Genomic DNA, 26,884 nt, shown 5'->3' with positions numbered 1-26,884 from the left:
TATTTCCGTTTCATCATTAACGAATCTAAGATTATGTGTTTATGTTTGATATGCTAATAGTTTCGTTTTTAAAGCAGATTATATTACATAATGGTTAGTAAATGTCAGTAACTTCTGCATTTATAACGCCAATCTTGTTTAGTTACATGTTATACAATATTAAGGATAAGGATTTATAATAAAAAATAAAGAAAATTCGTTAAATCTCAATCCCTTTTTTACGGAAATAGCCGGAAGCGGAAACATCGATGGTGTGGTCACTGACGTAATGATGGTTGCCTGTCTCTAATGGCAGAACAACAATTTGCGAGTGAAAAACTTTCTCCAACTTCTCTAGATTCAAAACGAAGTCAGCACAGCGGCTCCCCTTTGTTTTGATTAGCTTTTATTTATATTACATAGTTTTTACAAATGTTTCATTATTGATGGATCCACGATATGACAGACAACGGAGGGCTGGTGACGGGGGCTCTTCCAACTCGTCCCCAGCTTTGGGTGCTCAGTCGCGCCGCAGAAAGATCCCCCCAAGACCCGCTGATTTTAAACTACAAATAATCATTATCGGCTCCCGCGGTGTTGGCAAAACCAGCCTAATGGAAAGATTCACAGACGACACTTTCTGTGAAGCGTGCAAGTCCACCGTAGGTAAGAGTCGGATGCCTTGCCTTATTGTGTCAACTTTTAACTGCTTGACAATATGAAGTAGGACTATTTATGTTTCCTGACATCTAGTCTGGGGTTGTTTCTTCTGTACAATCAACATAAGGAATTATAGTTTTACCTCTGCTTAAATTAAAACAACTGACATGAGCATTAACTTGGTGTGAGTGACAGTCTCTACACCTGCGGGTACATGGGCGTATAGCATGATAACTGTTATTCTAGACTGTCAGACAACCAAAACAAAAACACAATACATACGTAGTAAACACCTACATAAGGAAACTTATTTAAACGTAACTTTGTTGAAATACTACTAGTAGTAGTTATTGTTGTACCAAAAGTTTTATGGGTAGGGGTGCTTGTGTTTTACCACTATGCTTTCTCTTTAATTGGGATTCTGTAATTTGCCGATTTGGAGGTTATTTAGCTGATATTGCTTCTAGCAGTTGGATCCATATTAAAATAACTGCAAGCAGAACTAAACTGGGTAAATATTTGTACCAGAAATATTGAATTGTCATTGGACACATGACAATAACAACAATAACTTTAAAATAAAATGTATGATTGACATGAAATTAAGTAAAACTTCTGCTTGTGGATTGAATTACGTGATTTTATAATGAAATCAATCCACCTAAATCCAATAAAAGTAATGGTTTACATCACACAGCCCTCAAAGGCATTATTGTACTGTGTGTTAAAATGTATTGAGTAAATCTGATGACGATAGTTGTTGTTGTCTTGGGTTATCTGCAGTAGTAGATATGGATCTACTGACAGCTGACAACATGTTCACATGTGGATTAGGACACACCATTCCAATCACAGCAGCCTTCAGTAGTACCTATTCCTAAAATAGAGTCCTGCATGCACACAAACTCACGCGCTCATTCACGCGCATGCGTGTGCAAACATTAGCAGCTGTTAAAGGGGTCCACCATTTTGTGCCCTCTCATCCCTGTGTCCCAACTCCCAGAATATTTGAGATCACTGACAAGTAACGTTTCATAAACTTGTGACAAACTCCAAACTCCAGTCATGTGGGCAGAATAAATACTTTTCTGTCCCATAGAACGCATTGCAAAGAGACAAGGACAAAATCCTTCAACTAAACATCAATAACATATTTGAACTTTGACGATGGCACATGAACAAAACATTAGAAAATTCAGGATAATTTAACTTCCGCTAGGTCAGTGTAAAACAAATGTTCAAACTAAATGTTCTCTCTGAACGACAGCAGCAGAAATACCAAATCCAAGACCAAAAATAGGGCCAGGAAATGTGCCCACTCTAATTTATTCAGTTAATCTTTTCCCATAGGAGTCGACTTTAAAATCAAGACCGTGGATCTGAGAGGAAAGAAGATCAGGCTGCAGATCTGGTGAGTACGCTGTGATACCATTTGCTAGGGACCAATACAGATTTTCAGTTCTACACTTCCATGCAAAAATGATAAAATGATCTATGGACTAATTATTAAAACAAGTTCTCTGGCTAGGATGAAACATGGTTTTATATTTCAAAGAGAAAAATTATTGAGATTAGCAGAACTTTATTTTTTTTTGGGTTTATTAACAAAAAAAATAGAAGAAATATTGAGTTACACAAGTCTATTGCACATTATCTTTACTTCCAGTACTTTAGCTGATGGATTTATTGTATTTGCTTACCTGGACATGACAAGATTAATGTGAAGCAAAGCACGGGTCAAAAGGACACACCCCCTCTGTCCTTACCAAGCAACACACACTGTAGGCATACTCGTCTTGGCCCTGCTGCCTACCAATGCAAAGCCACCGTTCTCGGACTGCATCTTTTTCTGCGGTCTGTTCTCTAGTCCGACTACGAGAAAGTCTCATGACCTAAATAAAACAGGACTTTGTAAATGGCATCTTGAGACACTCATTACAGTCAGAGAGAGATTCACTTCCGGCAGCATGGTTGAGTGTCTCCCAGCTCCAGTTATGCTAACGAACAACCCAAAGGGCATTGGGTTCAAAAGGATGTGCGTGCGTGTGTGTTTGTGTGTGGACAATGCTCGGCTGCTCGCAAACATTCAGGGAAAACTGTCGTTACTGTCGGACTAATGCGTTTGTCCCGTTCACTAACTCTGTGCCCCTCACTATCTTGTTCCTCTTGTGCCAGTGTGGTTAGTGGATCGGATCAGCTAGCCTATTGATCCAGGGTCAGGATTAGTTACTTTGATAGGTATTTGAACAAGTTTTCTCATTATTATATGTGCTATTTAAGTATTTATCATAATCTCTTTGCAATAGAAAAGTGAAGCAATCGTAAATGCAATGTCAACTCTTAAACCGCTATTAGCACTAAGCCAAGACACTTGTACTAATAACAGTCATACATGTGAGCACTTGTTGGAATACATAATAACATTATGCATAACATAATTACACAATAACATGCCCTGACTAGATCTGGTTTGGGGTTTTCGATCTGCTAAACTGCTAAACTGGCGCCTCTCCATTCCTGTCTCTCTCTCTGTCCCTTGGTTTCCTCTCTCTCTCGTTCACTCTGTCCCTCTCTCTGTCTCCCTCTGCCTGCGTATTGTTTGGGGGGACCTCGTTGAATGTGTCTCATCGTGCATGTTGCTTCACTAACGTCGTCGACACAACCAGGTGACCAACCCATCTCTCCCCGCGGCTGCTGCACCCTAACACTCGCTGCTCAGGGCCTCCGACGGCTCTCTCCCGCGTGAAACACAGCCTGACCCTGACTCGCGTGGCGGGGGCAGAGGGGGAGGGAGAGAGGCTGTCCAAAGGTACAGTATGGTCAACACAGTGCTAGGGCCTAAAAAAAAAAAAAAGTTTGGTTCCTGTTGGTTGTCAGTTGAGGTCATGGGTAGGTAGGGAATTTATTTTATTTTATTTTTGTATTTTTTCCAGCGGCACCGAATGATAGGTAGGTTGTTTTCATTTAAAAACGAGAAAATTCGCTCATCCTTGTATAGAATGAACAGGAGCTGTACAAAAACGTAATTATAGTAATTTTTTTAATATATATATATTTTTTTAAAGCTCATAAAATAATTTGGGTCGCACATAAATTGACAGGGTCGGTCGGAAACCGGAACCAAACAAAAAAATGTTTTAGGCCTAGTGTTGCTTCATGACTTTGCACCAACTCAGACTGCCGCTGCTGGGATGAATCATACTGTATCTGAGTTTAACCTTAGTCTGCTGCACTTTTGTGTCGCTTGCTTCCGCATTTGTCTGTCTGTCTGTCTGTCCTTTTTTTTTTCTTTACATGCTTCAGAGTCAAAGCAGAAACAAAGGAATCAGTGAATCATAATTATTCAATGCAAAAAAAAGGTGTGTTCAATGATTTCAAACTCTATGATACTCTATTCACCACACTGCTTCACTGGCCTAACCATGTGGGCCATTACCCCATGTGGATTGAACGAACTCCACTCCCCTGCTTGCTGACTGCATGTGTATGTCTGCTGCAGGGACACGGCTGGCCAGGAGAGGTTCAACAGCATCACATCGGCCTACTACAGAGGGGCCAAGGGGATAGTGCTGGTCTATGACATCACCAAGCAGGAGACCTTTGAAGACCTGCCCAAATGGATGAAAATGATAGATAAGGTACATTGCATTAAATGCTTGCGGAAGAACTGTGGAACTATAGAAGAATTCAAAATGTTGAATTACCATGTTTAAACGAAGGCATTTTTTTAGTCCTTTATTTACAATTTTTTCTATTCTTTTTTTTTATTAAGATTTTCCAGGTCCATACATTACAGTCAATAACAATACATATCATACCCACGGAAAAGTATCACAGGTTCAGTAAGCAGTGCAGAAGTGAGCAGGGACCCAATAGGACCTCATACATACTGTATTATATCCACATAAGCATTGTTTTTAAATATAGTAAAATAAGAACTAAATAAATGTTGATTGATTTTCAAGGTGATTGTATTTGACATTAACATCTATATTTGTCTAGAACGTACATTGCCCGCTGTGACTTAATTATTTACCTTTTACTATGGATAACCGTATGCCTTTTTTCCTTTTGAAAGGAAAAAGGAACTGGTTTTCGCACCCACGCCCATAGCAAACACGACAGCCGTACTGCCCCGACATAGACTTTTTTATCACGGCTCCCTGGTGAAACAAATCATTAACGCCACCTCTGTGTTCTCTCTTGACTGGAGACAAGATATGATGACCTTTGCGTGTCTCCTTGTGCCACAGTACGCCTCAGAGGAAGCAGAGCTCCTCCTGGTGGGGAACAAGCTGGACTGTGAGACGGACCGTATCGTCACCAAACAGCAGGCCGAGAGGGTGAGACAGACAGACAGACAGACAAGGAGTTTTGGTTCTATCAAATCATGCGTGAATACAATAGTCTTGCTCGGAAGCAGAACCTTTGCACAAAACTTTCAGGATTACCAAATACGAATTAGCACCAGTGCTCTTAATGGGAAATTAACTACATATCACAATGAAGCCTTTGCCTACTGACTAATGTAAGGAACAAAAGGTAGACCATTGTGATGATTCTAATCTCAAAAGTGTAATTATTTGATGAGACAGAAAACCAAACAATAAAACAAAACAAACATCCCATTCCATTTCCTTTTTATTTTAACAGTCTGACCCCTCATCTCACCCACATCAATTAGTTGTCCAAAAGCTAACAAAATAAAGATGATCAGAGTTCCTGAAAGGCTCCTTGAATCCATCCTTCCTCTGGGGTCAGGGTTATCCAGATTTTTGAGATCAAAGTTATCCCAATCCTAGTAAAAGTTTTGAACAACACATTCTGAAGGTCTGATCCAGATCTAACAAAGACTGAATTATGAGATCTAACCTGATTTAAGAAAAAATCAGGTTAGATTGATTTTTGTCTTTTGACCAGACATTTTTCCAAATTTGATCTGATCCAATCAGATTAATTTTGAACCAGTGGGCCCTTTTGGTACTCTTGCAGTTTTGACATTGGTTTCAGGGGGCTTTTCGGAAGAAATAAAACCGTAATGATCACTGCTTGTTTGGTTCTTGCTTGTTTTACGCTTTTGAACAAAAAAAGAATCTGTTGGAAGTTCACATCTACATTAAGATATGCTTCTAAAGATGACGATGGTCAAACTGCCAAGCCTTGAACCAGTTGTATAGTGTATAGTGGCGCCCCCTGCAGCCAGTCTCTTAAACAAATCTCTTTTTGTTTCAACAGTTTGCCTCTCGGATAAGTGGCATGCGCTTTTGTGAAGCCAGCGCCAAAGATAACTTCAATGTGGACGAGATCTTCCTGAAGCTGGTGGATGACATTCTTAGTAAGGTTGGTGCCAACACCTTTTCTCCACCACCTCAAAATCGGACTTCAAAATCGTTTAGTACGGCCCTAGCTTTAAGGGGCTGGACCCTGGTCATACAACCGCCACAGTTAAACAATAATTGGGCAGAGCAGCTGGGAGAGGCTGAATTCCCCGTCATTTTCAGAGTCGCCAGTGAGTCACCCGTGAAATTGAGTGGGAAGAGAAGTTCAGACAAATTCCAAGATAGGCTCCCTATTTCTGAGTGACTCCATGATCAACATGTGTGTCACTTCCCATAACCTTTCCGCCTTGGTGCAGATCCCTAAACCTTAAGGTTTGAAGAACACCGGTCCGGCTTCCCATCAGCCACATTACGTGAAACATCCCTCACACGATTTGGACCGTGACTATAGTGATTATTAGGGTCAACACAGGTGTAGCTCAAAACAGCAATTAAAGCACTGCTTGACTTAACAGTGTCGCACGGAGTCCATTGGATGAGACCACTACATTGACCAGATGTCTTTGGTATCACATGCAGTCATTCTAACTTCCTGTCATTGGTTTCCCCCGATTGCAACAGATGCCTCTGGAAATGCCAAGCAGGGAGCTTTCCAACAGTATCCTGTCTCTGCAGCCTGAGCCGGAAGTGCCTCCAGAGCTTCCGCCGCCACGCATGCGCTGCTGCTGAGGGGCCAGACGGCACCCCCAAACTCGCCCCTCCCCACTTCCAACCCCGCATCACTACAAATAAATCGTGGGAATGCAGTGTACCACTCTGGCCACCAGACGGCAGCACACGACTGCCACCTGGACGTTTGAAGCGTTTCTCATAGTACATAAATCCTCTCCCACCTGCCCTCCCTCCATTGCCCACACTACCGCAATATTCTAACAATACACTCTAACAGGTTTCTAAAACACACTCACTAATGCCTTCTTCAGAACTTGTGTTTCACCTGCTTCCACCAAGCAGCGCCTCCGTGGTGGTCGTCCCCGTGAGTTCCCCAGACTACCTCAGGGCTCCAGGGAGGGGAACCCCTCGCTCTGAGAGGGGGTCAGTCGTTACATTCTCTGTGGTCTTCTGATGTTGTTTTTTGTAGCAGTAAGGGGGGGGGGGGTGTAAGACTTCCTCGTGCTACACTCTTGTGTCCGACGTGCCCAGGAACAACCACCCCTGGCCGCCCTTCTGTCTCCGCTGTGCACCCGCTGGGGAAAAAGGGATAGATACAAAGCACACTTTATAACCATTTAATAAGGACAATTCTAGGCCTAGGTACACCTGCTTTGTTTTGGAGTAAAACTTTTGTTCGTACCAACGAAGACTCAGAACGATGCACAAAATGGAAAAGCACATACGTTTTGTAGTTGAAAATTAGATTGATGGTGTAAATATGATGAGATATTACTAGCGGGCTCCTTCAATAACTGGACTCTTTGATATGACGAGGTGCAGGATTTTAATGCTAATATATGCATGGCCTTCAGTAAGATAGTATTTTTTGTGTGTTATGCTTTTCTTTTCCCCTCATTTGGAACCGATTGCCTTAAAGTATTTTGTGGAATGGCTTGAGTTCCATTGTTACTAATTGTGATGTTTTGCACTACAGTCTCTTTCAGCTAGCTGACATTTCAAAATGGTCGAATAAGGAAGTCCATTACTGATAAGTAGTAAAGCACATGGCCAAGTAAGTCGCCTAATCCCCTCCTTGTTGAAGGTAATGGTAAAGCAAGGACAGCTGGGTGATGTAGTCTCCAGGAAAGATTGTGTTTTTTTTTAAACAACCTAAAACAAACAAAAACAGTGCCTGTTTTTTTCCCTGCTTCTTACTAATATTTTTTACGCAAAAAAGGGGACATTTCGAGATGCAAGAGAGCCTTTTCTGTATTTTTGAGTGACTCAGGAACGTTTGATCATAAATGTCCATTGTTTTGGATCGTCAAGTGGCTCCTGAATTGTACCAACACATGCATCTCTTCGCGGGAAGGCCATGTGGAAGTATACGGAGAGAATATCTTAAGAAAGAGTTTGAAGGTATGCTTTAGTTTGAGAGAGGAGCAGAGAGAGCAGAGAGAGGAGCTCTTTCTCACACATCCTTTGTATCCTCATCAATATTGGTCCATGAAGATGGTTTGAGTTTGTGATCCATGCTAACCTTGAAATAATTGTCAAGAATTATTGCTAACCCTATGGCAATGTATTAGGCATTATTCAATTGTGTTTAACTGAATGCGTAGTGTGCCCTGCAGTATTCTATTCTTATGATTTTAAGAATAGGTATTTTGTTTAGTTGATACAGTGCCATCATTTGTTTTTGTTCAAGACCTCATGGTCAACCCTCCCCAAGTATAAAGATGAGGAAAGTGCTTTGCTTTGGGTATGCTCAGATTATCCTGCTGTGCTGAATAGTTCCTTTATGTCCCCAGAATGTTCCCGTCAGGGTGGATAAAGCGTGGATGTCATGTAACATTATCATTTTAAATTTAGGGTAAAAGGCCAAGTTTACGAATAGACCCCAATCAACTGAGGAGTCATGCCAAGACAAACACAGGTGTCCCTAGTGACATTAACTATGGATCTGCTCCTTTTATGACCGAGGCCACGGTTCGTAGGACTAAACTAGTGGCGATGACACGCATGACCCTGGACCCTTTTAATAGAGCGGTGATAGCGTTGTAAACAAAGGTGTAGCCCACAACATTAGCATTGGGTAGTTAGGCAGGTGTGTGATGTATATGTGCCAAAGCACCAGCAATGGCAAATGTGTTATCGTCACTCGTTCAATCTACTACCCGTACCCTCGATTTATTTGAACATAGGCCTACCGTTTTTTTGTCAAACTGTCCTTAAAATGTTCAACATAAGCTTGTTATGTCACACAATAAGCAGCATTATCCGAGCTATATTTCGCTCCATTCAAATGATTTTCAAAAAAGATTTGGACCACACAATCTATCTAGGATGGTCACATGAGTAGACAGATAAGTGTTTTAAAGTGAAAACTACTTGCACTCCATGGAACACAGTAACAACCATTCTAAGATAACGACTTTGGGGATAATATATATATATATATATATATATATATATATATATATAATATGCATTTATTTTAACATGTTTCATTGTATTAAAGATGTTACCTTTTTTTTAACTAATGGCAAGTTTGAAAATATGTGGTGTTAACTTGTTGCATTCTTTAAACTAATGCAGTGGAAATAAAAAAATATGTATATTTATTACACGAAAGTGACTTGTATTCAATGCCACATTCCACGCATCCATCCATCCTCCTTCTCCACGTGTCTGCGTCTCGAGCATCCAATTATCGCACACGCACGAAGGCGTGTCCGACCCGTTGCCGCCGTGGAGAGAGCAGAGGGGTGTGAGCTCGTGTTTGTGTGCGCATGCGCCTCGCCGATTTCACACGGACGTCTCGAGCTCAGACTGCAGCGATTGCAGATTTTGCATGTCAGATAGGAGAAGACAGTGGTGGGGGCCGGCCTGAGACGGTGAGAGAGTGATTGACAGAAGGAAGGTAGGAGGGAGGGATGGTGGTGGGGGTAGTGAGAGAGATGGACAATCGTAAGAAGAAGAATGGATAATCGTACACCAAGAGAGAAGCGGGCCTGAACTGAAATACTACTCGTAGCGTATTCCCCCTCTTCTACCTGAGCCCGTCGCGACTGCGGAGGCAACCTGTCCCTCAGAGCTCCAAACAAATCCTCTAGCATGTCAGCCTTCCCCTCGGGGACACGGTAGTGAGTGAGAGCGGAGCTGCAGTCGCCTACACCGGACACACCAGAGGAGACTCCAATGACAACCTGGTGAATGCCGACGCGATGGACTAACTGAACCGGCGCAGGATGCGTGTCCCGAGCCAACGAGGGAAGGTGGTTACACGAGGCTTTACTTCTTCTGCTGCTGCTGCGGAACCAAACCGACAGACATTTTCCCCGGTGTGGTGGATTGATCGTCTTCGTCGTCACCCCCCTGTCTCCCGCCGGTGTTGACGGTGTACAATGGACAGCTCCAACGGCTCTGGGAGCGACTCCACCACCACCACCACAACCACCATCATCATCAAGCCACCAAGCCACCAGCAGCTTGAGAAGAAGCGGCTGAACAGAGCGCCTTCCCCGGCGAGACCTTTCCTCAAGGATGTGCACTCTCGCTCCTCCAAGCCACCTGCCCTCGTTCCCAAGTCCCCTAAACTCAGCAAGCAGCATCAGGCGCCCGTAACCTCCTCCGCCGCCCACCACAACCGCAGCTCCAGACGCCACATCACTGTAGCGAAAGACAAAACGACGGTGACTGTGAAAAGTATCACAAAGTCTACCACCCCAAAAAAAGCGACCAGCAGCGGCACCAAGCAGGCCCAGCCACACGCACCCTCACCCGAGCCCAGAGGCGGTGGCCGACCCGAGCAGCACGCCACGAGCAGTCCCGTCCTCGCCAAAGGCAAGAAGGGGAAATTAGCCTCGATCTCACTCAGCCCCATTAGCTATGGCGGATCTCCTATACGGGTTCCCACCGGCTCGTCCCATGGCGGCAGGGTCAGCCAGACGGACAGCAGCTCCGACCTGTCGGACTGTCAGTCGGAGCCGCTCTCGGACGAGCAGCAGAAAGTTGTGGCCGCGGCCGCCAGCAGCGACGCGGAATCCGGGACGGGCTCCAGTGATCGGGATCAGTTGGTAGGGGCTGATAATCCGCTGCAGGCAGAGTCGTCCTCAGAGACCGCTGCCGGGGATGTTGAGGCAGTCGCTGATGCTGCTGCTGCTGTTCATTCGCAAGCAGTCGAGGCTGCCTCTGCAGCCGAGGGAGGCATGGCTCAGGCGCAGTCTGGTTCAGGTGGACGCGGTGCACACGGAGAGCGATGCGAGCAGGAGAAAACAAGCGCACAATTCAAACTGCAACACCATGGCGCGAAGCGTTTCATCGAGGACGATTTACTACGAGAAATTGAAGACCTGCGTTCCGAGAACGACTACCTCAAGGTAGGCTGTAGGCTACCTGCCAGAACACATTATTCTACTTCTTCTGATCTCGAATTACATGGGATTTTACAACGCAAAACACCGGTTTAGGATGTAGGCTAATGCACCTATTGAGCACACAGAAAACATCGAATCATGCAGTTGTAGGATTACGTTTGTAATGCCGTGATAACCTCAATGCACCTCTGGCTGATGCATAGCTTGCCCGGCCGTCGCTGAGTGTGTGTGGAATACAGCCTACATCTATTGAACACATCAGCAGGTAGCCTATCACTATTAATTCAAGGGATATCCTCGCTAGAGGGATGGAGATTGGAGACGTGCTTGGGTAGTGAATGTGAACACGTTGTTCCCAGAGTGGGTTATGGTGCTGAGCTCACTCTTCGTATTCTTCCTCTTCAAAAGGGTTACAAACATGGCTTCATCCATCTGATGTCCACAGGTTAATGTCTACATTACATCTCTTTGAGCAATGTTTGTTGAGGAGATTAAAGCATTTTTAAAGCATTCATGTCACTTTTGGATTTACCATCCTTGATCTGGTTGGTGCGCATAGAAGACAGTTCGTCAGTTCTGCCAGCTCTTCTATTAAGGCTCCCTCATAGGACTTGATAAACCACAGATGTTTGTGTGTTTGTGTGTCTGCGTGTGTCCCCCGTGAGTGTGGGCGTGGTGTTTTTGAGGGGGTTGGATCAAACAGTTCCACACTTCGCTGTCAAAGTGACAGCTGGGACGCACAGACACAGACACAAACGATGATGAGTTTATGATTACTTTTTCTCTTGGATGTATTCGGGATTATTATCTTTCATGGTCTCATGCATTTAATGTAGAGCTGTGTGTGTGTGTGTGTGTGTGTGTGTGTGTGTGTGTGTGTGTGTGTGTGTGTGTGTGTGTGTGTGTGTGTGTGTGTGTGTGTGTGTGTGTGTGTGTGTGTGTGTGTGGGGATAACAGCCCTGACACTGACAGAAAACTGTCCACTTCCATCTCATCTTCCAAGAAAAATGAAAGTAATTTGTAAAGCATTATAGGCCTACTCCTCGTACAACATAACATGCATCAAATTAAACTAAGAAATTGCTGAGACACCAGCTGCCACCTGACAAGGCAATTGACATAATGACGCATACCCAATTATCTAATTAATACATTTCCCCGCACGTCAACACAATTAACTCATCAGCCAATCCACACTTAAGCCAGACGCAAGCCACAGGTGAACCAAAAGACGGGACGGGTGATTCACTGAAACGGTGGCAACAAAACGTGCTACACCACAAGACGGCACAAACACACACACATAGTCACTACACTGTCCCTCACAGACGTCCACGGCGGCACAGCAGTAGCACGCCTACCGTCAGCAGCATCCATCTCATGTAATTAATGTCGTCCTTTGTCTCAACCACCAGCCCCACACACTGTCGCACTTAAAGACCGCCACAAGTAGATGGCTTCCTGCCGCTGATGAACTTGTTATACAACGCACACAATCAAAAACATGAATAATAATAATAATAATACTTACTTCTAATCCATTGAATGATGAAGACAAACACTATGAAGAACAGTGGTAGGCTACTTCCTGTAGATGGATGGATATAGATGTATAGGCCTACTTTATGTATCTATTGATTAAATTCCGGTATCCAGTAGCTCATGGGGTCAGTCAACAGACAGTACAATTGACAAACAACAAAATGGACAAACAGTAAAAAAATGTAATTGTTCTTCTTGTCTCTGAGTGTTGCTGCCGTAACCAGGGTTACATCGATCCATCTAACCGTGCGTTGAAGTATTGAGCTTGAGTCCTCCGGGGCCTTCCACGGATGACACTAACATCGTTTTGTTTCAGAAGAACAACTGATTTGTTTTGATTCACTGACTCTTTCCCTTAGTTATACTGTACATTGCACTCTGTTTTTAATGAATGTTTTAAATTTGACTGATCTTCTCCGGAGACTCGCGTTAATATTTGAGGCTCGGTTTCACAAACCTATCAGGGAAGAGATGCCCTGTTTGGTCTAGTGATTCCAAAGCTGTCTAAAATTGTAATTGTCTCGTACAGAGGCAGGCAGGCAAGCAGTCAACCAGAACAGATATTTAGTAGAGCATTTCATTCCCTAATTGGTGACGGATGGCATTTTTAACAAATTAAACTCAAATTATGGCTCTTAATTTTACCTTGAGTCAGATCTACTCTGAATTCAAATGAGCAATGTTTACAGGTAGCTTTTATGAGCTTTGTTTATTATGTGTGTACCTGTATGGCTTTTCACAATGCCCTGTTTATCACAGTTCATCACATTTGAATGTTCATTCTTCATGAAAGATGTTAAGTAGGACTTCACCAACATAAAACTTACTTGGAATAGAGAAATATGACCTTTTAAAAAAAACGTATTTAGGCTTCAGTTTCAATTTAAAAACGGTAACAAAACGGTAACATGCGTAACATCACTTCATATTGATAACTTGAAGGGTGAACAAAGCCTTGTGACTACCATAATCTATGGTCTTCTCATCCTACTGAGAAGTAGCAGAGATGGATTAGTCCACTTCAATAAATATATTGAAGTGTTGAAGTGAACTAATCCATTCAATAATGATATGCTTACATCCTGAAGTCCCAGCAACACTAATCCTAGCTAATGCGTTTTTAAACATGTGGGAATGTTGTGTGATGTTGAAGGTGCATCTTGGCTTGTTGATTCTGCAGGGTTACGCACATTACACACATCGATCTTTGATCAAAACCTACATTCTGAAATTCACCCGTCATCCACATGCAAGGAGAAGTCTATAATGTTGTATTTAACATGGTATTTATGGTAATTAATTGTTTATTCAAGAGATTCTTCCCAGGAAGTCTTGGCTTCTTCCACTGTAGCTTCTTCGTCTCACCAGACATGAGATCTGAGTTGGTGATGTGCTAAAAGTATTAAACAGTCTACAGTAGATGGGAGCCATCACTAATGACATCCCTATTTGGATATGGAAAACCTAGCCACATACAATTTGCATGTTTACCTCGAGAAAGGTTCTGTGAGGTTGCCTCAAGTTCCCAGAATCTGGATTCTCAATAAGGTTTAAGGTGTAAAGAGACTGTTTAAACTGATGAGTAAATAATTAATCCAACTATATTGTCTTCATCCTAGTTTATTTTAAGGGTTTACAATGTAATATAAGGCTAGGGTTCTTTAAAGACCACTGGGGAAGCGTTTAAGTCACTATAAGGCTGGTACATTGTGACTTTACAATGACCGCTGACATTTTGCAAGCAGTAATGAATCATAACTTGATTAGTCCTTATAGGGAGGCATCATTATGTTTGAAACTGCCAGGGGTTTCCATGCTAGACGATGTGGCAAAACGACATTTTCAGTAGCCTAGGTTACGGTGTATTATATACTATATATTATGCATATACAGTATTTAAACTCTCTTGAGTTGTCGGAGTATCGGCAGCAAAATATCCCATGATGCAATCTGATGTGCAAGCCTTACAGTATGGGCTTGTTGCCTCCACTAACATTGATAGTAGGAGAAGAGTCAGTTCATCAGATTGATCCCCAATTTACCTCTGTTGTGGAGTTGTAGAGTTGTAGAATCACAGTGTCAGAGAGTGCAAATCCCCTTGTGTCGTTGTGAGAGCCAACCACCTCTACTCACCAAATGTAGAAAAGGTTGGCCATGAGCAAATGCAACTCTTATGACTCCATAATCATTACTGATGAACCTTGAATGTCTTAGGCCCAGTCCCATTTCTCTCCCCTTAACAAGAACACTTGCTTTGAGTGCCCTTAGCTGCAAATCAGTACCGTGCTGGCTAGGGTTCAAGCCAAGGGTTGATATTAAGGGAAAAACAGCTCTCCCCCTGGCCCCCTTAAGTATTGGGACACCCTACCCCTTCGCAAGGCCGCGCAAAATCTAGGGTTAGGGCTCAAGTCTATGGGAAGGGGAAGCATTGAGACATGGCCTCAGTCTCTCAACTACTTGACACCCTCCCTTCTCCCCCTCCTCCTCCTCCTCCTCCTCCTCCTCCTCCTCCTCCTCCTCCTCCTCCTCCTCCTCCCTGCTGCAGGATGAGGTGGAGGAGCTGCGGGCGGAGATGGAGGAGGTGCGCGACAGCTACCTGGAGGAGGAGGTGTACCAGGGCCAGGAGCTGCGGCGGGAGCTGGACCGCTCCAACAAGAACTGCCGCATCCTGCAGTACCGCCTGCGCAAGGCGGAGCAGAAGGGTCTGCGGGCGGCGCAGACCGGCCACGTGGACGGAGAGCTGCTGCGCAACCTGGAGCAGGACCTGAAGGTAGCCTGGCTGGCTGGCTGGCTGGCTGTCTTTGCGTCTGTCTCTGCGTCTCAATCTGTCTGTCCTGTCTTCATGTCTGTCTGTCACTCTTTCACTCTGTCCTGGTCTGTCTGTCTGTCTGTCTGTCTGTCTGTCTGTCTGTCTGTCTGTCTGTCTGTCTGTCTGTCTGTCTGTCTGTCTGTCTGTCTGTCTGTCTGTCTGTCTGTCTGTCTGTCTGTCTGTCTGTCTGTCTGTCTGTCTGTCTGTCTGTCTGTCTGTCTGTCTGTCTGTCTGTCTGTCTGTCTGTCTGTCTGTCTGTCTGTCTGTCTGTCTGTCTGTCTGTCTGTCTGTCTGTCTGTCTGTCTGTCTGTCTGTCTGTCTGTCTGTCTGTCTGTCTGTCTGTCTGTCTGTCTGTCTGTCTGTCTGTCTGTCTGTCTGTCTGTCTGTCTGTCTGTCTGTCTGTCTGTCTGTCTGTCTGTCTGTCTGTCTGTCTGTCTGTCTGTCTGTCTGTCTGTCTGTCTGTCTGTCTGTCTGTCTGTCTGTCTGTCTGTCTGTCTGTCTGTCTGTCTGTCTGTCTGTCTGTCTGTCTGTCTGTCTGTCTGTCTGTCTGTCTGTCTGTCTGTCTGTCTGTCTGTCTGTCTGTCTGTCTGTCTGTCTGTCTGTCTGTCTGTCTGTCTGTCTGTCTGTCTGTCTGTCTGTCTGTCTGTCTGTCTGTCTGTCTGTCTGTCTGTCTGTCTGTCTGTCTGTCTGTCTGTCTGTCTGTCTGTCTGTCTGTCTGTCTGTCTGTCTGTCTGTCTGTCTGTCTGTCTGTCTGTCTGTCTGTCTGTCTGTCTGTCTGTCTGTCTGTCTGTCTGTCTGTCTGTCTGTCTGTCTGTCTGTCTGTCTGTCTGTCTGTCTGTCTGTCTGTCTGTCTGTCTGTCTGTCTGTCTGTCTGTCTGTCTGTCTGTCTGTCTGTCTGTCTGTCTGTCTGTCTGTCTGTCTGTCTGTCTGTCTGTCTGTCTGTCTGTCTGTCTGTCTGTCTGTCTGTCTGTCTGTCTGTCTGTCTGTCTGTCTGTCTGTCTGTCTGTCTGTCTGTCTGTCTGTCTGTCTGTCTGTCTGTCTGTCTGTCTGTCTGTCTGTCTGTCTGTCTGTCTGTCTGTCTGTCTGTCTGTCTGTCTGTCTGTCTGTCTGTCTGTCTGTCTGTCTGTCTGTCTGTCTGTCTGTCTGTCTGTCTGTCTGTCTGTCTGTCTGTCTGTCTGTCTTACTTTACTTTACTTTACTTTACTTTACTTTACTTTACTTTACTTTACTTTACTTTACTTTACTTTACTTTACTTTACTTTACTTTACTTTACTTTACTTTACTTTACTTTACTTTACTTTACTTTACTTTACTTTAACACTGGGTCATTAAGCAGAGGCTTCTAACCCGGCTGCAACCTTTCTGATCTGTGAATCTGAATGGTTCTATTTTTGTATTTGTGTTGGTGCAGACGGGGGATACATAATACTACAAAAGTGCTTTCTGAATTCCGTTATACACAGCGCATAATACACAGGGCATCATCAAGTTCACCAACATATATCTACCAGTGACTGTGTTGTGTTGTTTTGTGTTACGCACCTACCGCGCATACCAGTGGATTCCCTCCCTCTTATCTTCACCACGCTGAGATGAGCCCCCTACCAAAGGACATGTCAAGCAGAGGCCCTGTATTTAGGATGCATACTAGAACCAAAGACCGCTCTACTGTCTTCCCCCCCCCCCCCCCTTTGGAGCGGGGTGACCACGTGTGAAGTAGAGCTGGGATTAATACATTTTCATTCGGAATTCGAATTTATGGTTTAGGATGATTTCTTTTTAATTAAAATAAAATTAGAAAAAGAAAAAAAATTGCAAGTGCTGTGATTTTAATTGGTTATTTACGCCACCACTTCCCCTTCTCTGCGGTCCCACAGTTCAAAGTAGTGCCCCCTCCACTTCAGCAAAAGTAAAATATCAACATGGCAGCATGCGCTGAAAAAAGTGAGTGTGTAGAGTTTCCCTAAAGTCTGGACCGGCAACCAAAAGCAGCAGCACAACACATTTATTCCAACTTCTCAAACTGAGGCACGCAGCAGAGTGGGAGATCGATTTTAGTTTTGTTAATCATTGTTATTCTTCAAATAAAATCCAAACTTTAAAAATATATCTATTTTTCATTTATATATATAAAAAATATATATATTTAAAAACCGATAATCGGGTTTGGTTTGAAAAAATCAGTGATTTTATTTTGAGGCCAAATCGCCCAGGCCTAGCGTGAGGTGATGTCCGCTCCGTGCTCGCAGGCTCTCGCTAGATGAACTATCCAGTTGTCAGTCAAACATGAACTTCAATGGCTCAAGGAGAACGGGATTCTGTATTTGAGTCTGTTTACTGAAGCTCGTAAATTGTAAAGCTGTAACACAAGAATAAAAGGAAATGTTGGCATTACAGCCCAGAAGTGGTAAATGTACAAAGCATGCAATTGTGAAGATTAACAATGGAGGCTAGAGGCTAGAGGCTAAGCATGAGGTATTAGCATAGTATGTAGAATACATGTGTTTGTGGCGTAAACATAGTTCACACTATATAGTTCACATAGGTCACCCCGCTCCCCCCGTGCGAGTGGTGACCCCCTCCCCCCCTCGGTGCCCGCAGGTGGCCAAGGACGTGTCGGTGCGGCTCCACAACGAGCTGGAGAGCGTGGAGGACAAGAGGAGCCGGGCGGAGGACGAGAACGAGACGCTGCGGCAGAAGATCATTGAGGTGGAGATCTCCAAGCAGGCGGTGCACAACGAGCTGGACAGGGCCAAAGAGGTACGCCGGGGCTTTGCATGCTGGGTAATGTAGTTCAATTCAATTTTATTTGTGTAGCCCTTATCACCATTACTGTTTCAAAGGGCTTAACAGGCCAAATATTTATGACGGGTAGGAAAAACTCCTTCATTAGCATGGAAGATATCTTGCGGTAGTGTTTTCTGGTATGGTCGGGTGCGTATGAAAATCACAATTTTGTTGTTGACTTTGGCACGGTGTAGTGTTGTTTTTCTGTACGGACGTGCAGTTGCCGCTTTCCTTTTTGGGTTTAATCGATACAGCGTTCATTTTACAGTATTTTAGGATTCAATTCCATTATTGAGTTCCCTCATATCTCTGTAAAAACATAAAGTCAACAGGCGAATTAACCCGGCTATCGCTCATGCTGTTGTAAAAGCTTTAGCGCGTCTGTGTTGGAACCCAAATGGAAAACACTGTTTGAATGAGGATGTCGATCCGTCATTCAAATTGCAACAAGAATAGGGAGCAAATGTTGCGCGCCCGCTGAATGACCTGCGGTGTGCCGGCGATGGAGAGAGGTTTTGGCGACGGTGGTCGTGTGCGACAGCGGTGAAAGGAAAACAATTACAGGACCGGCTGCACTGGTGATTATGTGAAGCCCGGGTTGATGTGGAGAGGAGAAGTCGTTTCCCATCCCGCTTTAAAGGGCAATTGAATTCCCTGCCTGGGCGTGAGATACCGGCCAACACTTTCCGCTCATCGTCGTCGTTCACATTCTCATATTTGCATATACTGTAATCCCCGCCTCCCCCCCCCCCCCCCCCCCACACACACACTTTAATCAACAGGGATCATTAACCCTGATCAGGTGGGGTCCGCGCAGTCAATTGAGATCATCAGTCACTTCCGATTCCGCAAATATTTTTTCCAAAAAAGAGTCCACGGCTCATTGAAGCCCCAACGGGGTGGATCGGACCGCGGGAGCCACGTCTAACCTTTTGGCTTCATGGGGAGGGACATGGTTTAGGCGAAGAAGAGATGCCACCATATCCACAATACCGTTCTGCAGGTCCATTTGTAGTTCCAGCTGTACTCTGGTGTTTTCTGCTGTAGGCCTTAGTGAGGAGCTGCAGCAATATGGGAAGTCGTGTGTGATTCACTACAACGCTGGGCTCAGGGGTGTAATAGTAGCTTCTGTGGGCTGGAGAAAACCGCTCAAGCTTTATTTCCCTCTTGCAGGCTTTACCGACGGTCTGAGAAAAATCCATCATATGGACTCTGGTCTTAGAGGTTCCCTTGTTAGTAGATAGTTTCATCAACTTTAATTGACGTTTTGATTGTTAAAAAGTGTTGAATGCAGGCTTTTTCTTGTTATGTTTGCTGTTTTTTTTACGGTTGGAATGCTATATCCCTTTTACACTGTTTACCTTGAGCCTTGTGTGTTTTTTATTGGTCAGGGCTTGTGTGAGAGTTTTTATTGGTCAGGGCATGAAGGGACCAGTCTTAGTGGTCGGGGCATAAAGGAGCTAATCCTATTGGTCAGCACATTCAGGTAATGTTCTCATTGGCCAATGCCAGGAACGAGACCATTCTCTGTGCTGCTCAGGTTCAACTAGCTTAGAATAATACGTGTTGACATCAGGAGGTAATGTGCCGTCTGGCCATGCTGATGAAAAGTAGGCTAATGCCACCACCGGTCTATTTGGAGGGTTCCCTGCTTAGCCTGGACGGCACTCGTCTGTCTCGTGTGGCTGAGCTGCCTCCTCCTCACCTGCCTTCCGGAAGGAGTTCTTAAGGACAAACTATCGTCAACTAACCAAGACAAATCCATGTCAATGGACTTATTGTGTCCGTGCTTATGCACCACCCGCTTGCGCAACAGCTGTCGTTTGAAGGCTATTACCAGTGCACGGATTGGGCTGGACAATGAATGCAGCACCAGCACAGAGGATCAATGTCTTGTTTTGGAGTGTTGGCCGTCAGGGCGTTTGTTACTTTTATGGTCTTTTCAGCCGAGTGGAAGCCGCTGGGCTCAGGGTGTGGGTGGTGTCAGGTCTGCACGCGGACTCACTGTCGCACTGGAACACAAACTGACTCCAAGGACAATCACTTGACACTGCAAAGACAGCGACGCGAGCGAGACGGAGTGCTCATGTTATTATTGTAACGCTTTATGGCAAAGACTACCTCTGATGTACAGAGGAAGCTACGTCAAGAAGAGAAGGGGGGGGGGGTAAAAAAGCTCAGCGAATATCTAAACGAATCATGTTAAAAAAAGCTGCTGAACATCATCATCGCCTGCCTTCAAAACGGCCCGCAGTTCAGAGAGAGAGAGAGAGAGAGAGAGAGAGAGAGAGAGAGAGAGAGAGAGAGAGAGAGAGAGAGAGAGAGAGAGAGAGAGAGAGAGAGAGAGAGAGAGAGAGAGAGAGAGAGAGAGAGAGAGAGAGAGAGAGAGAGAGAGAGAGAGAGAGAGAGAGAGAGAGAGAGAGAGAGAGAGAGAGAGAGAGCGAGAGCGCGCGCACCAAGCTGCTCCAACTGATTGCGGATCTCTCTGTGTTTCCCCGGAGGTTTGTCCCAGAAAACAACTGGCTGACTGAAGATCTGCACCCCTTATGTCACATGACACCCCCCTTTTTTTACACACACACACGCCACACACAGCCCCTCTTTTCAATGCACCAACTCCCCCATTTCCCCAGATAATAGCATTTCAGTGCTGCACCGGTCAATCCATATAACCACGGTGTAGAACCAGGCTCTGTAAGAGATTTAACCATCCTTTTGCACCCTTGTCCTTTTGACACTAGACGGAAAGCCAGCCTGGAAAAAACGTGTCCAAATAAAAAAATACTGACCATCAATTGGCGTCCGTCTGTCTGGACTGGGAAGACGCTTGTGGAGGAGAAGGCTCTTAAACTGGTCCAGCGGATAGTCCCGCCATCTCCCGTCTTCCTCTTGAATCACACCATGCAAATCATGACCCCGTTTGAAGCACAGCTCAGCCAACATGACAAAAGCATAATCCAAAGGCGTTAGCCATCTTTATGTTGACGTGGGTGGATCCATATTAATAGCGTAGCATTACAATCAGGTGTATAATCTATAAAGAAAGGTGCTTCATTTGTGATACATTTTCACACGTCTTGCATTCAATTCCTAATCTGACCCTGTGACTCAAGCCGTGATACAGTGATACGCGCTGATCCTCCTCTATCTGCAGAGGAGTGCCGCCACCCCTACCAACTAAGATAGCATGCAGGGCAAGATACAATACAACTGCTCCTCCTCCCTGTGTGTGTGCATGGATTAATCCAGATAGAAAAGCTGTTATGAAACAGCATGGCACAGTTTTCTAAAGAGGAGCTGTGCTGTCCCAAATCGGTATTTATCCATTGTTGAAAATGTTGGATTCATGAAATTTGTGTGTAAAATCGAAAATCCCTTATGTCACGGTTATTATGAAGAGTATTACACAAAGTGTGTGTGTGTGTGTGTGTGTGTGTGTGTGTGTGTGTGTGTGTGTGTGTGTGTGTGTGTGTGTGTGTGTGTGTGTGTGTGTGTGTGTGTGTGTGTGTGTGTGTGTGTGTGTGTGTGTGTGTGTGTGTGTGTGTGTGCAAACTTTCAGTGTGTTGGATGTGGAGGCGGAAGGCAGAGGGTTTTGATTGGTTGAGGGGGCTCTACACACTGACATTTGAAGGGAAGCCTGGGTGTATTGTGCAATGAAGTGAAGTTTTAATATATTGTCATGACACCTCTTATCCTCAAGCATCAGATGATTTATTCATCCGTCATTCTTGCTCATCATACCTTCCCCATTCATTACAACAGACGGTGTTTAGGTTCGGCTACTCCCTCTAAACCAGCCAGTATTATCAGAGAATGTGTCTGATTACTATGGGATCTGTTGTGCCATAGTGCCATAAAAATGTTTATTATTGAGTTTGATTTCAGTTCCAGACCACAATTATTTTCAGAAGAACTTATTCGGTACAAAATAGTTTCTTTGAGGATATCGGACGCCTAACCTTTTTTAAAAAGTAAAGTGACAATAACAATCATGTGCGCTATGACTTATAACTGAACTTCTCTGTACTTCTCTTCCAAGAATCACTATGGAAACCCAATCAGGCTCTATGGTGAAATATAAGACCTGCTCTGTTTCTCTTGCTCAGAGAAGACTCTCCTCTCCAATCCTATCCCCTCCTTCCGTCTCCACTCCTTCCCTCTCCCCTCCTCTCCTTACCTCTCCTCTACTTTCCTCTCCCCTCATTTCCTTCCCTCTCCTTCACCCTCCTCTCCTATCCTCTGATCCACTCCTCGCCTCTCCCACCCTCTCCTTACCTCTCCAATCCTTCCCTCTCCTTCACCCTCCTCTCCTATCCACTCCCGTCCTCTCATCTCATCCACTCCTCTCCTCTCCTTCCCACTCCGTGCCTCCCCTCTTCTCCTCTCCACCCATCTTGTGGGCTTGTATTGCAAGAACATGAAGGAATTTCATTGACCTAGTTAACGTATTGCCTCTGATCCCACCAGTGGGAAAGTCGAGGAGGAGGGGGGTGAAGAGTAGCTAGAAAATAAAATACTGCAGTGACACACTTGTATAATCGTATCGGGAAATCCGAAGTCGTTTATTGAATAAAACGTATTGGAAGTCTAAAATTGGTTGAACCCTTTTAGAAACGGTGGATTGTAGATTTGCTTTCTGAAATACATGATTGATGATATATTTATATTATTCAGAGGTTGAATGTTTTTTTTTAATTGTATGTATTTTGAGGTAGTCTGAAGTAACGTCATTTCATGAAGTGAAAAATCACAAAATAATGTGATGTTTACCATATATCGATAATCTATCACTTGCACCGAGGAGACAGGCGGAGGAATCATCAGTTTTCCATTAAGTTTTTGCAATGAAGTGTCGTTATGGGGAAGTGTTGGCCTTCCGAAGTGTATGGCAAACAATTAACATATGGATGAGTTACGTGACGCACACACTCATACGGGCCCATTCTGCAATTGTTGCATACCATTATCAAAGCTAAAACAACGAGAGAATCCTCGTGCATATTTTTTAAGTCATATCCTTGTTTGGTTTGTATTAGTTATTAGGTCATTGGGTTATTTTATTAGGTGTACACATAATGTAAGCCAAGTTAGGACTTTTTGTTTTTGATCCTTTAAAAACTGTTAAGACAAATTCATCAGAATCTGAAATCTCAGATTTTGAATCACTTTGGCACTGACTACCTTGTTCTAATCCATATTGCTCTGCGTTGCATCCTGGGATACAGCTAGCACAGCATAGCGTATTTCAGAGAAAAGTAATCCACTGGATTTGCTCCCAAGGTGAAAACGAAGCCCTAAGCATGAAACCCTGAGTATTAATGTTTATTCTGCCCAGGATTGAATAATCCAAATTAAAAAAGACAAAGAAAAGCAGGGAACCTGGGAAGAATTCCTCCCCTTTAAATCATGGTTATAGTTATCTGTAGACAATATCTCAGGTGTAGCATGGAATGTGCGGAAGCGTCGAGGGAAAAATAAAACAAAAGGGGAAGCCGAAGGACTCATTCTCCCATCATGCTCCTCTGTTCCGCTATGCCTTATGCTAATGCAGAAACTCGATGGAACGGACGAAAGGGACGAGAAAGAAGGAACGACATTCAACCTCCCGTAAGGGGTTTGCCAGCATGGCCCTTCTGTATCCAAAGGGATTTTCAGTTCTATTTATGGGCTGGATGACGGCAGGCTAGAGTGCAGGGCGGGATCTTTCATGCGAAGGTCGGAGAGGGAAATACCTTGAGCTTGTACCAAAATGTGGGTCGGTGTTTCGAGGGCAGAATTGGTCATGATGGTTTTCGTGGGCGTTTTTTTTGGGTCCAAAAAACACTGCCTCTTTCTGAAGCGGCTTCTGGTTCTTTCCAATATCGGCATGGTATTAAATCCACAGGCAAGTTGTCTGTGCCAATCATCCGAATTATAAGTGATAAAAGGAAGTACCCATTAATCGTCTTAATGGGACACATTTTCACCCAACATAATAATCATATTCGATCTGCCCAGGTATTAGGGTGTATTTTGGTAAGAAGGAGTAAATTGAAGCAGTACATTGTCAACTGAGCTTTTCCAAAACAGACTGCTTAAATTAATGGCTTCACGTTTTGGCAATGTTTGGTTGCCAAGAGCGATGAGAAGGTAATAGGGTGGCTCCGTGGTGGTCTCTCCTCCAGGCGCCGTGGGGCTGAGGATAGTCTGGGCATATGGAGAGCGTGAGCGGGCTACTGAGTCATGGAGATTTGTCACCAAGATACTGTTCTGCCATGGCGACCAGGGCCGCTAGAGTAGAGATGTTGAGTTGATCCACTTGAGTCGCGCTTTGGATTTGTAACAGACTATTTTAGTTTTAGCAATATAATTTCTGGTCTATTTTCTTTTTACATTTTGTGGTAATTTCTAAGTCTAGTGGTTTAGCTTTTCCTTTTTTGCATTTTTTTAATCACACCCTAATCCTATTTTTTTCATAGCCCCTCATAATCCTCAAAATGCTCTTATTTTTTAAACTATGTCAGTACCGACAAACTCCATGTTCAAGATTCACATATCAAGTCATGTAACAAGCTCTTACAGTGAAGGGACTTGTGTCGTGCGTCATTTTGCAGAACAAAAAAGAACCCTGTCTCTCACACACCTACCTTCTTTCACTCTTGTTTCAGACAAGGGTAATGAATGTCTTTCTCTCATATCATTCTGCCTCAGCAAAGCATTTCGGAGACACACTGTTATCTTCAACCAAAAAAAAACTTGTTTTTGTTTTGAGTGGAGTGTGTCATTTCATTACAAGGGATGCGAACATCAGCACATTAGGGGGAGAGACGTAGTGGGGACACTTCCCACTCTCCAGGGAAGTCACAATGTAATGGATGTTCTAGTGGACTTGGCAATGGAGACAACCTAACAACACTGTCTGGTGTTCTCATGCCTGTCTCTTTCAGACTCATCGACATCACACTTTTTATTCCACCTCTGAGACTTCAATCATTCTCCATTTCCTCTGAGTTTTCTTTTGGAAAGAAATGGTCCTTTTTATGCAGGATACAGAGCCTGCATGATAAACACTCTAAATACACTAACGGTAACTAATGTAAATTAAATATGATATATAGGGTATACATACAAGGCCGCCTTAATGCACGGGCTTGCCTGGGCTGAAGCCCCAGGGCCTTCGCCGATCGGGGGGCCTACCTAGTAAAAGAAAAAAATAAATCTTTATTTCATTTACATTTTTTATTTTATACTGGCCCATGATAGGCCCCCCAATCGGCGGAGGCCCAAGACAATGTGATTTTTTGTTTGGGGCTTGCAAAGATCTGAGGCCTATCATCAGCCAAGAATAAAGAGGGCCAGTGGCCCCTTGACACCACAGCCATAGTCGTCTCACCCCCCTCCCCCCCGTCAGGATTTCTCGTCCAACCCCCCCCCCCCCAAAGTTACACATCTTCATTGTAAGATCCCCTCTCAGGGGCCTACGAAACCTCTCAGCCCCAGGGCCCAATGGCAGGTTAAGGCAGGCCTGTATACATATGATAAATAAATGATGGTTGATGATGCTGTGTTAAGTCTATTGCTACTGTTTATCGGTTTGAAGTCTTAATATGATAGCAAGGTCGACGAGGCAGATCTTATTATGGTGAAGACCAACTGATGCTGGAGAGACGCTTCGACAGGCAACAATGCCACAGAGAAATTGCCTCTTCGGCTTTGAGTTTTATTGAATTGCTTTTCTTTGCCGCCACAGTGTACTGTACTAGGCTTGTGACTGGACTCAACAATGCTCATCAACGAACCGCATAGTAGCATCGTCTCTGAGAACCAGATGACACCAAGTCTTAACTTAACCATCGCTTTGGATTGTCAGTCGGTTGTTGAAGAATATCTCAAACCATTCAGCGATCTCCTCTCCATTATCTACACCTTTTCGTTTCTGAGCTTGTCAGTAAACAAAACGTGTACAATTTTATTTAATTTGTTTTATTGTTTCGATTTTACTGCTATTGGCATTATTAGTTGGTAAGTTGTTATTAGTCATCAAGCATCTTGCGATACGCCCGGTACGAGGCCCTGTCTACTCTACGCCATCCTTCTGGTCATGTGTCAAGTGGCTATGTTTACTGCCCACCCCCCCCCCCCCCCCTTATCACGTGGCTAACGAGTCCACCAATAGTGACCCCCCCCCCCCCCCCTCCTGCAACCATTGGCACCGCCGTCACCTGGGTGTAGCCTCGTTATCTTTTTACGACCCTGAGATGGAAGACACATGAGCCATTAAGTGTTTTCTGAATGGCCAAATATGTCTGGTCCCCCGGCCCCCCCCCCCCCCCCCCACCACAACACGCCCTCCTGACCAGATGGACCGCGGCTTCACCCCCCCCCCCCCCCCCCCCGCCACCACCCTCCACCTACCCTACTCCTCTGTCCCCCCTCCCACCCACCCTACTCCTCTGTCCCCCCTCCCACCACCCTACTCCTCTGTCCCCCCTCCCACCCACCCTACTCCTCTGTCCCCCCTCCCAACCACCCTACTCCTCTGTCCCCCCTCCCACCCACCCTACTCCTCTGTCCCCCCCCCTCCCACCTACCCCTACTCCTCTGTCCCCCCTCCCACCCACCCTACTCCTCTGTCCCCCCTCCCACCCACCCTACTCCTCTGTCCCCCCTCCCACCCACCTACTCCTCTGTCCCCCCTCCCAACCACCCTACTCCTCTGTCCCCCCTCCCACCCACCCTACTCCTCTGTCCCCCCTCCCACCCACCCTACTCCTCTGTCCCCCCTCCCAACCCACCCTACCCTCCCCTCTGTCCC

The 26,884-nt window shown here is 44.8% G+C and overlaps 2 protein-coding genes across 6 annotated transcripts in view; both read left to right on the top strand.

The window, feature by feature from the left end:
• Positions 1 to 242: 242 nt before the first annotated feature.
• On the top strand, positions 243 to 7,731 carry rab12 (RAB12, member RAS oncogene family). The gene is made up of 6 exons (XM_060058662.1): positions 243 to 645; positions 1,990 to 2,050; positions 4,139 to 4,277; positions 4,893 to 4,982; positions 5,875 to 5,979; positions 6,540 to 7,731. Exons 1-6 carry the CDS (start codon positions 426 to 428, stop codon positions 6,645 to 6,647), a joined length of 723 nt encoding a protein of 240 aa, XP_059914645.1. The 5' UTR covers positions 243 to 425; the 3' UTR covers positions 6,648 to 7,731.
• Positions 7,732 to 7,881: 150 nt separating this feature from the next.
• The window catches only part of LOC132462881 (microtubule cross-linking factor 1), a 58,756-nt gene continuing 39,753 nt past the window's right edge, over positions 7,882 to 26,884 (top strand). For all 5 annotated transcript variants that reach the window (XR_009526918.1, XR_009526919.1, XM_060058659.1 and 2 more), the window contains exons 1-3: positions 7,882 to 10,954; positions 15,039 to 15,263; positions 17,905 to 18,063. Coding sequence is in view for 3 of the 5 variants with exons in the window: in XM_060058659.1 (XP_059914642.1) it covers positions 9,980 to 10,954; positions 15,039 to 15,263; positions 17,905 to 18,063 (1,359 nt within the window). In the remaining 2 variants the exon portion in view is untranslated. The remainder of the gene's footprint in view (positions 10,955 to 15,038; positions 15,264 to 17,904; positions 18,064 to 26,884) is intronic.

This window comes from Gadus macrocephalus, chromosome 8 (genome assembly GCF_031168955.1).
Source record: "Gadus macrocephalus chromosome 8, ASM3116895v1".
Classification (NCBI taxonomy): domain Eukaryota; kingdom Metazoa; phylum Chordata; class Actinopteri; order Gadiformes; family Gadidae; genus Gadus; species Gadus macrocephalus.
Note: the sequence above shows the minus strand (reverse complement) of the source record. Positions and strands in the feature narration are given on the sequence as shown.